This window comes from Columba livia, chromosome 24, assembly GCF_036013475.1.
Source record: "Columba livia isolate bColLiv1 breed racing homer chromosome 24, bColLiv1.pat.W.v2, whole genome shotgun sequence".
Taxonomy (NCBI): domain Eukaryota; kingdom Metazoa; phylum Chordata; class Aves; order Columbiformes; family Columbidae; genus Columba; species Columba livia.
In genome coordinates this window covers 5,849,547-5,864,013 of record NC_088625.1, presented here as the reverse complement: position 1 = coordinate 5,864,013, position 14,467 = coordinate 5,849,547, and the positions used below count along the sequence as shown (strand labels likewise).

Here is a 14,467-nt window from a genome sequence, read left to right as displayed (position 1 = left end):
CCCACTGTGTCCCCATCCCTATGTCCCCAACCCCGCCACTGACTCTTCCTCTGCTTCATCGCTTCTCCTGCCCTGGGCAGGGACACGGGGGACGGTGACGGTGGCTGGTCCCTTCACCGCGGTCCCCCCGTGTCCGGCTGCGCCCCGAGCCGTGGCCGCGGGAGCTGGTGGAGCCGCGGGACGAGACGCTGCCCGTGGTGGAGCAGCTGCCAGACACGTGTCCCCGGGGCATGCAGGGGGCTTTGTAGGGGACAACCTCGTCTGCAGGGGAGGGGACAAGGTTGGGGTTCGCCGGTGACACCCTCCTCAGACCCCAGTGAGCCGGGCTTACCACCACAGGGAGGGTGATGAGCGACCTTGTGCTCTGGCGAGGGGCCGGGGGTGTCACCCGGCGGTGGCAGTGGTGGTGGCGGCAGGTCTGTGGAGAGAGAGGGGACAGGGATGAACCCCCCCAGATCCCCCGAATTCCCCCGTGTTCCCCCACTCACCTCCTGGCTGCTTTTCCCAGCGGTAGTTCCTGCATTTGGCTTTCGGGTGACTTTTCGGGGTCTCCCTGCGGGTTTTCCCTGGTCGTGACAGCAGCGTCAGACCCACCGATCGGTGACACCCCCCAGAATGTCCCCTCTTGGCTCACCTGTGCCAGCGGGGCAGCGGGGTCGGGGCTGGTGGCCCTCGGTAGCATCAGGACTCGGTGGGGTGCTGGGTGCCTGTGGTGGGGTGCGGGTGCCGTGGCGGGAGGGCCTGGCAAAGAACATCGGGAGAAGCACAGCTGGATAACAGCTGCACAGCTGCGTGTACATGCACAACTGGATGTATGTGAAACCACAGCTGGGTAGGATGAGCACAGCTGGATGTCTGAAGCACAGCTGGTTATTGAAAGACTGGTGTGTGGCCGTGGTGCAACTGCACTGCTGCAGTATTTGCACAGCTGGATTGTGGTAACACATCTGGAGTGTGAATGGTCAGTTGACTCATGGCACGTCTGGATCACAGCACGGCTGTTTGATATCTGCAGAGCTGGGTCATAGGTGCTCAGCTGGATAGCAACACAGCTGGATCACACCACAGATGTATTGTGGGTGCACATCTGGGTCGTTGACACTCCGCTGGGTCATAGCACAGCTGGTTTGTGGATGCACAGTTGCCTCGTGGATAAACAGACGGATCACCTTACAGCTGTATTGCCACTGTACAGCTGGATTGCAGTGGTGCAGCTGTCCTCTGATGCCACAGCTGTGTTGCAGTGATATGCCAGGGTCACACTGACACAGCTGGATTGCAATGGCACCATCAGATGGTGGGGGGTGCTGGGCCATGACTGCACAGCTGGATGGCAATGTCCCAGCATGTTCATGAGGCCACAGCTGGATTGTCACAACATGGCCAGCGCACATCCTTGTGGATGGGTCATGAAGGGAGATCCAGACCCTGATGGGACATCTGGACCCCAATGACATAGCTGGAACACGATGGCACAGCAGTGCAGGATGTTAACAACATGACTGGATTGTGGTGGGACATCCAGACCCCAATGACGTGGCTGGAACATGGTGGCACTGCAGGGCCAGATGGTGACAACGTGGCTTGTGATGGGACATCTGGACCATAGTGGGACATCTGGAGCCCAATGGGGCATCCAGACCCCTATGAGACATATGGAGCCCAATGATACAGCTGAACCACAATGGCATGGCAAGGTGACACTGTGACAACGTGGCTCATTTGTGATTGGACACCTGGACTGTGGTGGATTATCCAGACTCCGATGGGACATCTGGACCCTGATGGGACATCTGGACCCTTATGGGACACCCAGACCCTGATGGGACATCCAGACCCTGATGACACGAGGACCAAGCGAGGTCCTTCTCCTACCGGGGCAGGCAGGGGCTCTGGAGGTCACGCAGGTGGGGGGCATCCTCGGCGGTGTGGGGTGACGGCGTCAGCGTGGCGGTGGAGGAGGTGGGTGAAGATGCGATGGTGACACAGGGGATGTTCTCACTGGGGTACCACTCCTCTGTCCCCAACCTGCAGGGTGGGGGCCACAGGGTGGACGCTGGGACCAGCACACCCTGTGTCCCCGTCCCCCAACCCTGCCTACTCACCCTCCGGCTGCATCTTCCTCTTCATCCTCCTCCTCCTCCTCCTGGGCGCAGTGGCTGAGCTCGCTGGCCGAGGGCGGCGGGGGCAGCAGCTCCGTCCAGGTCACCACGGGGGGGTTCACTGGGTGTCCCCGCATCTTCCCGTTGGCCCCTGCAGCAAGGAGTGATGCAGGGAGGGGACAGCGCCACCAGCACTCATGTTCCCCCAACCCATCCCTACCATGCTCGGCTCGGCCACGGGGTGCCTGGGGGACCGGGGTATCGATGGGCTGGGGTCCTCCCCCGATGTAAGGGGTCCCATGCTGGGAGAAGGGCCGGGGAAAGGTGCGGAGCTCGTCACCAACCCCCTCCACAGTGCTGTACACTGGCCCCTCGCCAGCCCCCGCGCCAAACTGCTCCATCTGGGTGATGTACCGGGTGATGCCGGCAGCTGCGGAACACAACTGGTGCCATCAGTGCCTACTGTGACCCCCCTTAATCCATCCCCCACCCCCGTGGTGACCCCCTCACCATTGTAGTATCGCTCTGTGGTCCCCAAGGCACCGGCTGTGCTGCCACCACGCCACGTGTCCGCCAGCCACGGGTGACCCCCGCCGGCGGCCGCCCTGTGAGGAGAGAGGTGACGGGGTGATGGGGGAAGGTGTTGGGGTTCCAGGGGTTTTGGGGGGTCCAGAGGGGGTTACCTGGGGCTGCCACGTGCTGGGAAGGCGACTGCAGAAAGAGGCGAGGACGAGGGGCCGCGCCGGCACCCCGCGGTGCCCATCTGCTTTCCAGCGGGCGTGTAGGCGAAGGAGGCTGTGGGGAGAGGCGGGGGGTGCAGAGGGGTGCTGGATGCCAGGATGGGGGTGTCCCCGGGGTGACACCCGCCCCCCCGTACCAGCAAAGTGACTCAGTTCCTTCTTCCTGCGGCGGCGGCCGTAGAGCCAGGCGGCCAAGGCGGCGAGGATGACCCAGCACGCGCCGCCCACGCCAGCGATGAAGGCCGGCTGCCGCGCCACTGCTGCCACGCGCTCGGCCACGCTGGTGCCACCTGCTGTCCCCATGTCACGCTCAACCGGGGGGGCTGCAAGCGACGTGGGGTGATGAGGAGCCGTCTCTGTTGCTCCTGCCACCCCCCAACCATGGTGACCAGGGGATCAGCGATGTGGATGGGGACACTGCGGGGTCACCCCTGACACCCCTACCTGTGGTGACAAGGTGCTCACCCATGTGGATGCAGATGGGGACACTGTGTACTCAACTGTGCCACCCCCAACCATGGTGACAAGGGATGGGGACACTGCAAGGCCACCACTCAACCACAGTGACGACGGACTCACTGATGTGGATGGGGATTGGGACACTGTGGGGTCACCCTTGCACCCCCAACACAGTGACACGGGACTCACCGATGCAGATGAGGACACTGTGGTTTCACCCCTGCCACCCCCAACTGTGGTGACAAGGGACTCACCGATGCGGATGGGGATGGGGACACTGCGGGCGCCCACGCCAGCGCTGGTGGCGGCAGCGACCTCCGCATGGTAAGGGACACCGGGAACCAGACCCCGCAGCACCGTCGCCAGGACCGTCCCTTCCACACTCTGGTTGATGTGGAAGCGGCTCTCATTGCCCAGGCACCAGATCTGGAGTGAGGACATGATGGGGACACAGTGACACGGGAGACAGAGGGGACCTGCTGTGCCACCCGCCCTTACCTGGTAGTCACGGATGACGCCGTTCTGCTCCGCTGGCGGCGGCGGCTGCCACGAGATGCGAACGCTGGTGCCGTTCCCGGCCACGCTGACGGCTCGTGGTGGGGCACTGGGGGCTACCGAGGGGACATGCATGCCATGTCACCTCCGGGTGACACTCCCACCGTCCCCTCCGTCCCTGCACTCACCCGCCTCGGGGGTGCGCAGGGCGCGCACGGCGCTGTCGGGGCCGTAGAGCTGCTGGAAGAAGGGCCTGACCTTGACCTCGTAGTCCTGGCCGCGGCGCAGGTGGGTGAGTAGGAGCCCCCGCTCCCCCGGCGCCGCCCGCGCCTCCTCCCAGCGCCCGCCGCGCCACCGGAACAGCACCCGGTAGCCCTGCAGGAAGGGCGGTGGCCGATCCACCTGGGGACATGAGGGGACATGGGGTGGAGGGACGCTAGGCGCTGGGTTCCCGGTGGCGGTGGTGCAGTGTGGGGCAGCACTCACGGTCCAGGAGAGGCGGACGGCACCCGCTGGCAGCACCACGGGCTCCTGGAGGTGCACGGCCACTCGTGCCAGGTCTCGCTGCACCTCCTGGGGGTCCGGCCCCAGTGACGTGGGGCTGGGGGCTGCTGGAGACAGGAGAGAGGGGTGGGGACATGGGCACTTCTGTTGGCATCATTGGGTGGGGATGCACCCAAGGGTGATGGGTCCTTGGGAACCTCCACCAATGTCACAAAGCAGGAAAGCACCCAAGGGTAGTGTGTCCATGGGCATCTCCATTGGCATTGTTGGGCTGGGATGCACACAAGGGTGGTGGGTCCTTGGGAACCTCCATTGGTGTCACCAAGTGGGGATGTACCCAAAGGTGCTGGGTCCATGGGCACCTCCATCAACATCACCAAACAGGGATGCACCCAAGGGTGATGGGTGCCAGGGCACCTCCATCAGCATCACTAAGTGGGGATGCACCCAAGGGTGCTGGGTGCCCTGGCACCTTCATCATTGTCCCCAAGCAGAGGTAGACACATGGGTGGTAGGTCCATGGCCACCTCCACCAGTGTCCCCACCAGGTCTCACCTTGGGTGCGCACGGGCTCCGAGGTGCCGCTGGGGTCGCTGAGCCCATGAGCGTTGACCGCCCGGACCAAGAAGAGGTAGATGGTGTCGGGGACAAGGCCGCTCACCGTGTGGCTGTCACCCTTCACATCAGTTGCCACCGTCTGCCACGGGCCACCTGCCACCTGGCTGTCGGGAGACAGGAGTGACCAATGAGGGGGTGGCACTGAGACACCACGTCACCCCTGCAGCCAGAGAAGACACTTGTGAGATACCTAAAAGCCTCCACAATGTAGGAGGTGACATCGGTGCCATTGCTGTCCTCGTTTCCTTGCCAGCTCAAGGTGACGCTGGTCTGGGTGATGTTGGTGACCACGGGGGTGGAGGGTGGCCTGGGGAGGACACTGGAATGGGGGAGTGGCGGGGAGAGGCTGGATCCTTCCTCTGTGGGGAGATGCAGGGAGATGTAGGGTGGCTTCGTCCCCAGTGCCACAGTGTCCCTGGCACAGTGACGTCCCCAGCGCGGTGATGTCCCCGTCACCCACCTTGCACCTCCAGGGAGCCGCCCCAGCGCGTCTCACCCACCGAGCTGGTGGCCACACACTCGTAGTGCCCAGAGTCGGTCACCTGCGGGGGGAGAGCTCCTGCCCCATCACCCTGAGCACCTGTCACCTCAACACCCACCACCCTGAGCACCCATCACCTTCAGCACCCACCACCCATTTTAACCACCACCCATTTTAACCACCACCCTGAACACTCACCATCCTGAGAACCCGTCACCTCAGCACCCACCGTCCTGGGCACCCACCAGCCCTTTCAGCCATCATCCTGAGCACCCTCCACCCCTTGAGCACACCATCCCTTGTACCCACCACCCTGAGCTCCCACCACCTGAAGACCCATCTCCTTTAGCACCCACCACCTGAGCACCCACCAACCCTTGCACCCACTTTCCTGGGCACCCAGCACCCTTTGTGCCCAACACCCCAAGTACCCACCACCCATCACACCCACCTCCCCAAGCACCCACCTCCTTTTGCACCCACCACCTGAGCACCCATCTCCTTTAGCACCCACCAACCTTTGCACCCACCAACCCTTGCACCCACCAACCCTTACACCCACCACCCGAGCACCCACCACTCTGAGCACCCACCACCCTGGGCACCCAGCACACTTTGCGCCCACCACCCCAAATACTCACCTGTTGCATCCACCAATCTGAGCACCCATCACCCTGAGCTCCCACCACTTTAGCACCCATCACCCCTCACACCCACCTCCCATTATACCCACAACTGTGAGCACTCACCACCCCTTGCAACCATCACCCTGAGCACACACCACCCATCACACCCACCACCCCTGACACCCACCACCCCTGACACCCACCACCCATCACACCCACCACCCCTGACACCCACCACCCGTCACACCCACCTCCCATGATACCCACAACTGTGAGCACCCACCACCCCTTGTAACCATCACCCTGAGTACTCACCACCCTGAGCACCCATCTCCTTTAGCACCCACCACCCATCACACCCACCAACCCTTGCAACCATCACTCTGAGCACCCACCACCCTTTGCACCCACCACCACTTGCACCCACCCACCTGAGCATCCACCCACCTGAGCTCCCACCACCCATTGCACCCACTTTCCAGAGCACCCATCTCCCTTTGCACCCTGAGCATCCCGACCCCCAGGCCCCCCATCCTGCAGTGCTTCCCACGGGTGCCCCAGGGGTGGGTGCCGGCTCACCCGGAGCCCGGTGATCTGCAGGGTGCCGTTCTCCAGCAGGCTGGCACGGGGCTGGGCACCCACCAGGGCATTCCCGTCCTTCAGCCACCCCACGCTGGCTGGGGGGTCTCCACCCCCGACCCGGCACGGCAACCACACCGTGGCACCCACCAGCAGCACCGTGCGGTTAGCGGGACCTGGGGATGCCAGCGGTGGGTGCTCAACCAGCGCTACGGTGAAAAGTGGGGGGAAGGACAGGATTTCTGAGTGTCACTCGTGCACCGAGCATGCCCGTTCTCTGGTGGTGTGGGACTTACCCCCTGTCACCTGCAGGCGCGCCCTGGCCAGGACGCTGCCAGCCACGCTGATGGCCTGGCACAGGTAGTGGCCAGCGTCACTGGCTTGCACGGCGGTGATGGTGATGGCGCCAGCTGGGCTCACCGAAACACGGGCGGTGGCGTGAGGGGGCTGGGCCGGGAACAGCAGAGTCTGGGGGGATAAGATGAGGATGAGGATGAGGATGAGGATGAGGATGAGGATGAGGATGGGGATGGGATGAGGATGAAAATAAGGATGAGGATGAAAATAAGGATGAGGATGAGGAAGGTGACAATGGGGATGAGGATGAGGACAATAAGGATGAGGATGAGGACAGGAATGAGGATGAAGATGGGGCTGGGCTGGGCTGGGATGAGGAAGAGGATTGGAATGGGATGAGGATGAAGATAAGGGTGAGGATGAGGATAATGATGAGGATGGGGATGAGGATGAAGATGGAGGATGGGATGAAGATGAAGATAATGAGGATGAGGACAGGAATGAGGATGAGGATGTGGACAGGGACAGTGACAGGGATGGACACAGGGCCGGGGACACACCTGGCTGCCCTCCTTCTGCCAGAAGACAGCGGGTGGCGGGTTGCCCTTGCTCTGGCACTGGAAGGTCACACTCTGCCCGGGGTTGACAGTCTGGTCGCGGGGGCTGGTGACAAGCTGGGGTGGCACTGCCATGGCACGGGGAGAGAAAGGCTCATCCAGCTGCTCTGCCAGCACCCATGGGTGCTCCCTCGGGGATCCCCCTTACCGTGCACTGTGAGGGTGCCGGACGCCTCTGCCCTGCCCACGCTGTTGTCTGCCATGCAGGTGTAGGTGCCCTCATCCTCCACCTGCAGCCGCCGGATCCGCAGCGTGTTGTCAGGCAGCACCTCCCACCTGGGGACATGGGGACCCCACCAGGCCACGGTGCCGGCAGGGTGCCGGGGCACCAGGAGGGTGCAGGGTGCCGTGGGGATGTGGGATGTGGGTAGGGTGCGGGATGTGACAGGGGTGTGGAATGTGATGCGGTGGAGATGTGGGATGTGATGGGGATGCAGGATGTGATGGGGATGCGGGATGCAGCGAGGTTGCGGGATGTGATGGCCATGTGGGATGTGCTGCAACAGGGATGCGGGATGCAGTGAGGATGCAGGATGTGATGTGATGAGGATTTGGGATGTGACAGGGATGCAGGATGCGGTGAGATTGTGGAATGCGAGAGGGATGTGGGATGCGAAGAGAACATGGGATGCGATGAGGATGTGGGATGAAGTGAGGATGCAGAATGTGATGGGGATATGGGATGCGATGGGGATTTGTGATGCGACAGGGATGAGAGATGCGATGTGATGGGGATGCGGGATACAATGAGGATGCAGTGAGGGTGCAGGATGTGATGGGGATGAAGGATACGGTGAGGAAACAGGATGTGACGGGGATGGGGGATGTGATGGGGATACCCAGTGTTATGGGGATACAGGATGCAACAGGGATATGGGATGCAATGTGATGGAGATGCGGAATGTGACAGGAATGTGGGATATGACGGGGATGTGGGATGTGATAGGGATGTGGAATGTGACGGTGATGCAGGATATGGCAGTGATGCGGGATATGACAGTGATGCAGGATGTGAGGGGATGTGAGATGCCGTAATGATGCAGGACATGATGTGATGGGGATGCAGGATGTGATGGGGATACTCACTGCCCTGAGAATGCAGGATGCAACATGGATGTGGGATGTGATGGGACTGCAGTGGAGATATTCAATGCCATGAGGATACAGGATGCTACAGGGATGTGGTGAAGATGCGGGATGTGATAGCAATGTGAGATGTGAGGGGATACTTGCTACCATGGGGATGTGGAATGTGGCTGAGGATCCAGGATGCGATGAAGATGCAGGATATGATGTGGATGCAGGATTTGAAGGGAATGCGGGATGTGATGGGGATCCAGGATCCAATGAAGATGCAGGATGTGATGGGGATGCAGGATGCGACGGGGATGTGGGATGCAGTGAGGATGCAGGATGCGATGGGGATTCTTGCTGCCATAGGGATGTTGGATGCAACAGGGATGCGTGATGTAATGTTATGGGGATGCGGGATGTCATGGGGATGCAGGATGCTACAGAGACACAGGATGCGGTGAAGATGCAGGTTGTGATGGGGATGCAGGATGCGATGGGGATGCAGGATATGATTGGGGATACTCGCTGCCATAGGGATGCAGGATGCAACAGGGATGCAATGTGATGGGGATGCAGGGATGTGACGGGGACATCGGGTGTGATGGGGATGCAGGATCCAGTGAGGACGCGGGATGCAATGGGGATTCTCACTGCCATGGATTGCAACAGGGATGGGGGATGCGATATGATGGGGATGCAGGATGTGAGGAGGATGCAACATGCAGTGGAGATACTCACTGCCATGGGGATGCAGGATGCTACAACAATCCAGGATGCATTGAAGATGCAGGTTGTGATGGGGATGTGGGATGTGACGTGGATGCAGGATGTGACAGGGATACAGGATGCAATGGGGATGCAGGATGAGCCTGAGGATCCAGGATGGGATGAAGATGCAGGATGTGATGGAGATGAAGGATGTCATGGGGATGCAGGATGCAGTGAGGATGCAGGATGCGATTGGGGATACTCACTGCCATAGGGATGCCGGATGCAACAGGGATGTGGCATGTGACGCAACAGGGATGCGGGATGCAATGAGGATGCAGGATACAGGATGCGATGGGGCTACTCGCTGCCACGGTGACACAGGGTGCAACAGGGATGCATGATGCTCTGAACATGCAAGGCCAGCATGCGACAATGCCCCTGGCTGCACCGCAGCCCCCAGCCCCTCACCCCCCCTTACCTTCCCGGTGGCATCTCCCCCTCCTCCTTGCGCCACCGTGCCACTGGCCGTGGGTCCCCCAGTGCCTCGCAGGGAAACTCCGCCGTCCCCTCCACCAGCACCGCCTGGTTCTGCGGCCTCTTGCCAAACACCGGTCGCTCTGCGTGGAGCTCGTCAGTCCTGCCGGGACGCCGTGTGCCCCCAAAACCACCCCCAAAGTGACACCCCCATCCCAACGCACCGAACACCACCAGCTCGGCGGGCTCACTGTCCCGCTCGCCCACCACATTGGTGGCCACACAGACGTAGATGCCGGCATCACTCTTGCGGGCGCTGGTCACCATCAGCTTCCCACCGCGGATCTGCCGGGAGCACGGCTCAGCGGGGGGGCTCTGATCTCCCCAAAAAACACCTATTTGGGGGGAAACCCCCCTTTTCTCACCGTCAGGCGCTTGTCCTTGTCGCTGAGACGGGCGCCGTCCTTCTTCCAGGAGACGCTGGGCTCGGGGTGGCCGCGGGGGGGGACACACTCCAGGACGGCGGGTTCGCCCGCGGCCACCACCACATCCACGGGGGGCTGCCGGAAATCGTCCCGCAGCACTGGGGGGGACACGGGACCTCAGCCCTGCCCCAGTTTCCCCAGCCCTGCCTCAGTTTCCCTGCCCCTTGGGCTGTGATATGTTCCGTTATTTTCATTTCTTTACTCTCATTTTCATTTCTTTTCAATTCTTTTCATTTCTTTTTACTTATTTTCATCTCTTTTCCCTTCTTTTGACTTCTTTTCATTTACCTTCAACTATTTTCACTTATATTCCTCTTTTAATTTTCAGTTATTCTCATTTGTTTTGACTTCTTTTTCTTTTCCATTATTTTCAACTGTTTTCACTTCTTTTCACCTATTTTCACTTCATTTCACCTATTTTCACTTCTTTTCACTTATTTTCCCCTTCTTTTTGTTTACCTCCAACTATTTTCACTCACATTCATGTATTTTCATGTTCTGTTATTCCCGGTTATTTTCATTTCTTTTCAATCATTTTCACCTCTTTTCAACCCTTTTAATCTATTTTCACCCATTTTCACTTCTTTCCACCCCCCCAGCACCAGCCCCGCACCCCTCACCCCCCACACCACCCTTGGCTCTAACGCTGTCACCGAGCCCGCAACCCCCTAAAAATCCACCCCCTCCCAAAACCCCCATCATCCGCAATGTCCCTCCCCGGGGACACTCACCGGCCACCTCCAGGGACGCATTCCTGCTGGTGGCCTCCCCCAGGTAGTTCCTGGCCACGCAGACGTAGACCCCCTCGTCGGGCTTCCCGCGGCGGGCGGGGAGGGTGCGCAGGAAGAACAGGGACCCCCCCGGGAGGAGCGTGCGGTGTGAACGGGGGTCCTCACGGTCCGTCTCCACCCGCTCCCCATCCCGGTACCACTCGACAGCCGGCGCCGGGCGCCCTTCGGCTCGGCAGATCAGGGTGGCCGGGTCCCCCTTGGAGACCAGGAGGTCCGTGGGGTGCTGGACGATGCGGGGGGGGGTGTCCTCCAGCTGGGGGTGGGAGCCTGGGGGGAAAAATCGGGGGATGTCCCCACTGTCACCCAGAGAGGTGGGGATGAGGGGTTTTGGGGGTGTGAGCATCGTCTGTCGGGTTTCTTGGGTGACCAGGAGATGAGCTGAAGTGTGGCCAGATCTCAGCCCAATGTTTTCCCCCCCAGGAGGTGAGATGACCAGGAGGTGAGATGAAGTGTTGCCGGGTCTCAGCCTGATATATCAACCCCCACCAGGAGGTGAGATGAAGTGTGGTCAGGTCTCAGCCCAGTGTTCTTCCCCCCCAGGAGGTGAGATGACCAGGAGGGGAGACAAAGCATGGCCAGGTCTCAGTGTGGTGTATCCCCCAGCAGGAGGTGAGATGAAGTGTGGTCAGGTCTCAGCCCAGTGTTCTTCCCCCCCAGGAGGTAAGATGACCAGAAGGTGAGATGAAGTGTTGGCAGGTCTCAGCTTGCTGTGACACAACCCCCCAGGAGGTGACATGAAGTGTGACCAGGTCTCAGCCTGATATATCAACCCCCACCAGGAGGCGAGATGAAGTGTGGCCAGGTCTCAGCTTGATGTATCTCCACACAGTCCCCCCAGGAGGTGAGATGACCAGGAGGTGAGATGAAGTGTGACCAGATCTCAGCCCAGGGTTTCCCCCCGCACAGGGCGTGTGCTGATGGGGTGGCAGCAGGACTGAGTGGGTGTCAGACCTCGGACACAGGCCAGGGGAACAGCGGAACTCGACTCCCAGTAACACCCCTTTTCCACTCAGTTTCTAACTGGGCATCACAGGGGAAATGGACTTGGGGCTGAATTCCCCCAAAAAGGGGATTTTTTTCCATCACCTGCAAGTGATGATTTTCTGTCACAGAGCTGGTAACTCCTTCATTTTAAGTTTAAAAAAAAATAATAATAAAAAAGAAAAAATCACACAAAAAAACCCATATTGGGTCTGTGGGGCTGTTCCAGGAAAGCCCCTGCTGCTAGGGCATGGGTATAATTAATACTCATTAATAATTAATACTCATTAAAGCTGCGATTTAACTGGCCGGGTCCGGTTGTCACAGCCCAGTGTTCCCAGTGCAGTTCAGCCTGTGGTCACCGAGTGTCACTGCTGTCACTGGGACAGTGACCCCACGCATGTGTGTGTCCCCCTTTGCACACTCGTGTGCACACGCGCTCCTCCCCCTCGAGCATTAAGCGGGGGGTGAGGTGAGATTTGGGGCGCCCTGGGCGGGCGGGATGCGCTGCCATGGTGACGGGATGCGGCTGCCATGGGGACGGGGAGGGATGCTGCGGGGTACCGGGTACCCCATGGGGCAGCAGCGGGGGGGGTGACGAAAGCGGGGGGGGGGCAAGGGGGCCGCAGCTGAGCCCGGTGGCTAATTGGGACAAGTGGGGGGTCAGGCCAGGCCCCATCCTGTGCCCACGGGGGTTTGGGGACCCTCCCGCCCCGATCAGTCACTCAGAGCCAAAGAGAGGGGGAAAAGCTCAAAAAGGGCTTAAAATTCAGGTGACATCCACCACCACCCTAGTTGGCCCCAACTGTTCCCCTCTGTCCCCCTGCTCCTTCCTGGCTTGGGGGCACAGAGTTGGTTTAGGGACACAGGGTTGGTTTAGGGACACACAGCTGGTTTGGGGACACAGGTTCTCTCCCAGCTCAGGGTCAGGGGGTTTGTTTGGGGACACAAGGCTTGTTTGGGGACATGGGGTCAGTTTAGGGACACTGGGGCTGATTTGGGACCACCAAGTTTGTCGTGGCTCAGCGTCTGGGATCTGGTTTGGGGACGTGAAGTTGGTTTAGGGACACAGGATTGGTTCCGGTTGAGGGTCTGGGGATGGACTTGGGGACACAGAGTTGGTTTGGGGACACAGTGTTGGTTTGAGGACATTGGGTCAGTCCTGGTTTGGGGTCTAGGGGCTGGTTTGGGGACAGAGGGTCTCTCCCAATTTGAGGACACAGGGCTAGTCCTGGGGACTATTTGGGAACACGAGATCATTACTCTGGGGGTGGGTTTGGGGACACAGAGCCGGTCTCAGAGTGGGGGATACAGTGTTGATTGGGGGACACCGGCTTGCTCCCAGACTGGGGACACGGGGCAGCTCCCACTGTGGGGATATGGGGACGATCTGGGGACCTGGAACCCGTCTGCGGGGGGTCGGTCTCCAGATCGGGGCTGCAGGACCAGGATCGGGGACACTGGGACAAGGGGACCCTGGGACAGGTGGGCCCCAGGACAAGAGGACCCGGGGACAGCGGGACCAGGGAACAGGGCGACAGTGGGACCCAGGAACACCAGGACAGCGTGACAGGTGGACACCGGGACACAGGGAGAGTGGGACGGGGGGACGGCGGGACACTGGGACAGCGGGATCCCGAGATAGCAGGACACTGGGACCGGGGGACAGCAGGACCGCAGGACAGCGGGACAGAGAGACTGTGGGACAATGGGACAGAGGGACAAGGGGCCACGTACCGTTGCCGAGTGGGAGCCCGATGGTTTGGTTGGTGCTGAGCAGGAGCTGGGAGGAGTTGGAGCCCTCTGTCCCCAGCGAGTCGGCGAACAGGTTCATCTGCAGCAGCGTCTTCAGCAGGTACCGCAGCATCCTGGGCTTGGCTAAGCTCGGCTCAGCTCGGCTCAGCTCGGCTCAGCTCGGCTCAGCACGGCCCGACCCAGCGCGGCTCGGCACGGCTGGGTTTGGTTAGGCTCAGCTCACCACGGTCCGACCCAGCTCGGCTCGACTTGGTTCGGCTCGGCTGAGCTCAGCTGGGCTCGGCTCAGTACGGTCTGAGCCAGAGTGGCACGGCTCGGCTCAGCAAGGTCAGACCCAGAACGGCTCGGCTCAGCAGAGTGCGACCCAGAAAGACACGGCTAGATTCGGCTCGGCTCTGCTCAGCACGGAAAGGCTCGGCACGACTGAGCCCGGCTCGACTCGCTTGAGCCCGGCTCGGCTCGGCTATGCACGATCCGGACCCAGCGCGGCTGAGCTCGGCTCAGCCCAGCATGGCTCAGCTGAGCTCGGCTCAGCCCGCGGCGCCGCCCCCGGGTCCGGAGGAGGGTAAAGGCGGGGGGGGGGGGGGGCGCGGCCAACACGGGAAGCGGGGGGAAAAGTGGGAACCTCTGCGAGATGTCTCCTGAATTTCTAATTAGCAATTAGCCGCTTAATTAATG

General features: G+C 60.9%; 1 protein-coding gene across 1 annotated transcript; it reads right to left on the bottom strand.

Annotated features, from left to right (window-relative positions):
• Positions 1-16: 16 nt before the first annotated feature.
• Positions 17-13,901, bottom strand: ROBO3 (roundabout guidance receptor 3). Its single transcript, XM_065040638.1, is given in 25 exon segments — positions 17-261; positions 332-418; positions 489-566; positions 635-741; positions 1,876-2,028; positions 2,106-2,252; positions 2,370-2,532; positions 2,613-2,897; positions 2,980-3,165; positions 3,556-3,727; positions 3,800-3,912; positions 3,985-4,198; positions 4,283-4,397; positions 4,846-5,022; positions 5,109-5,277; positions 5,379-5,460; positions 6,605-6,813; positions 6,901-7,072; positions 7,462-7,586; positions 7,667-7,794; positions 9,782-9,920; positions 10,002-10,122; positions 10,203-10,360; positions 10,994-11,320; positions 13,772-13,901. Coding segments are annotated over 25 exon segments (3,963 nt in total). The 3' UTR covers positions 17-55.
• Positions 13,902-14,467: the final 566 nt, after the last annotated feature.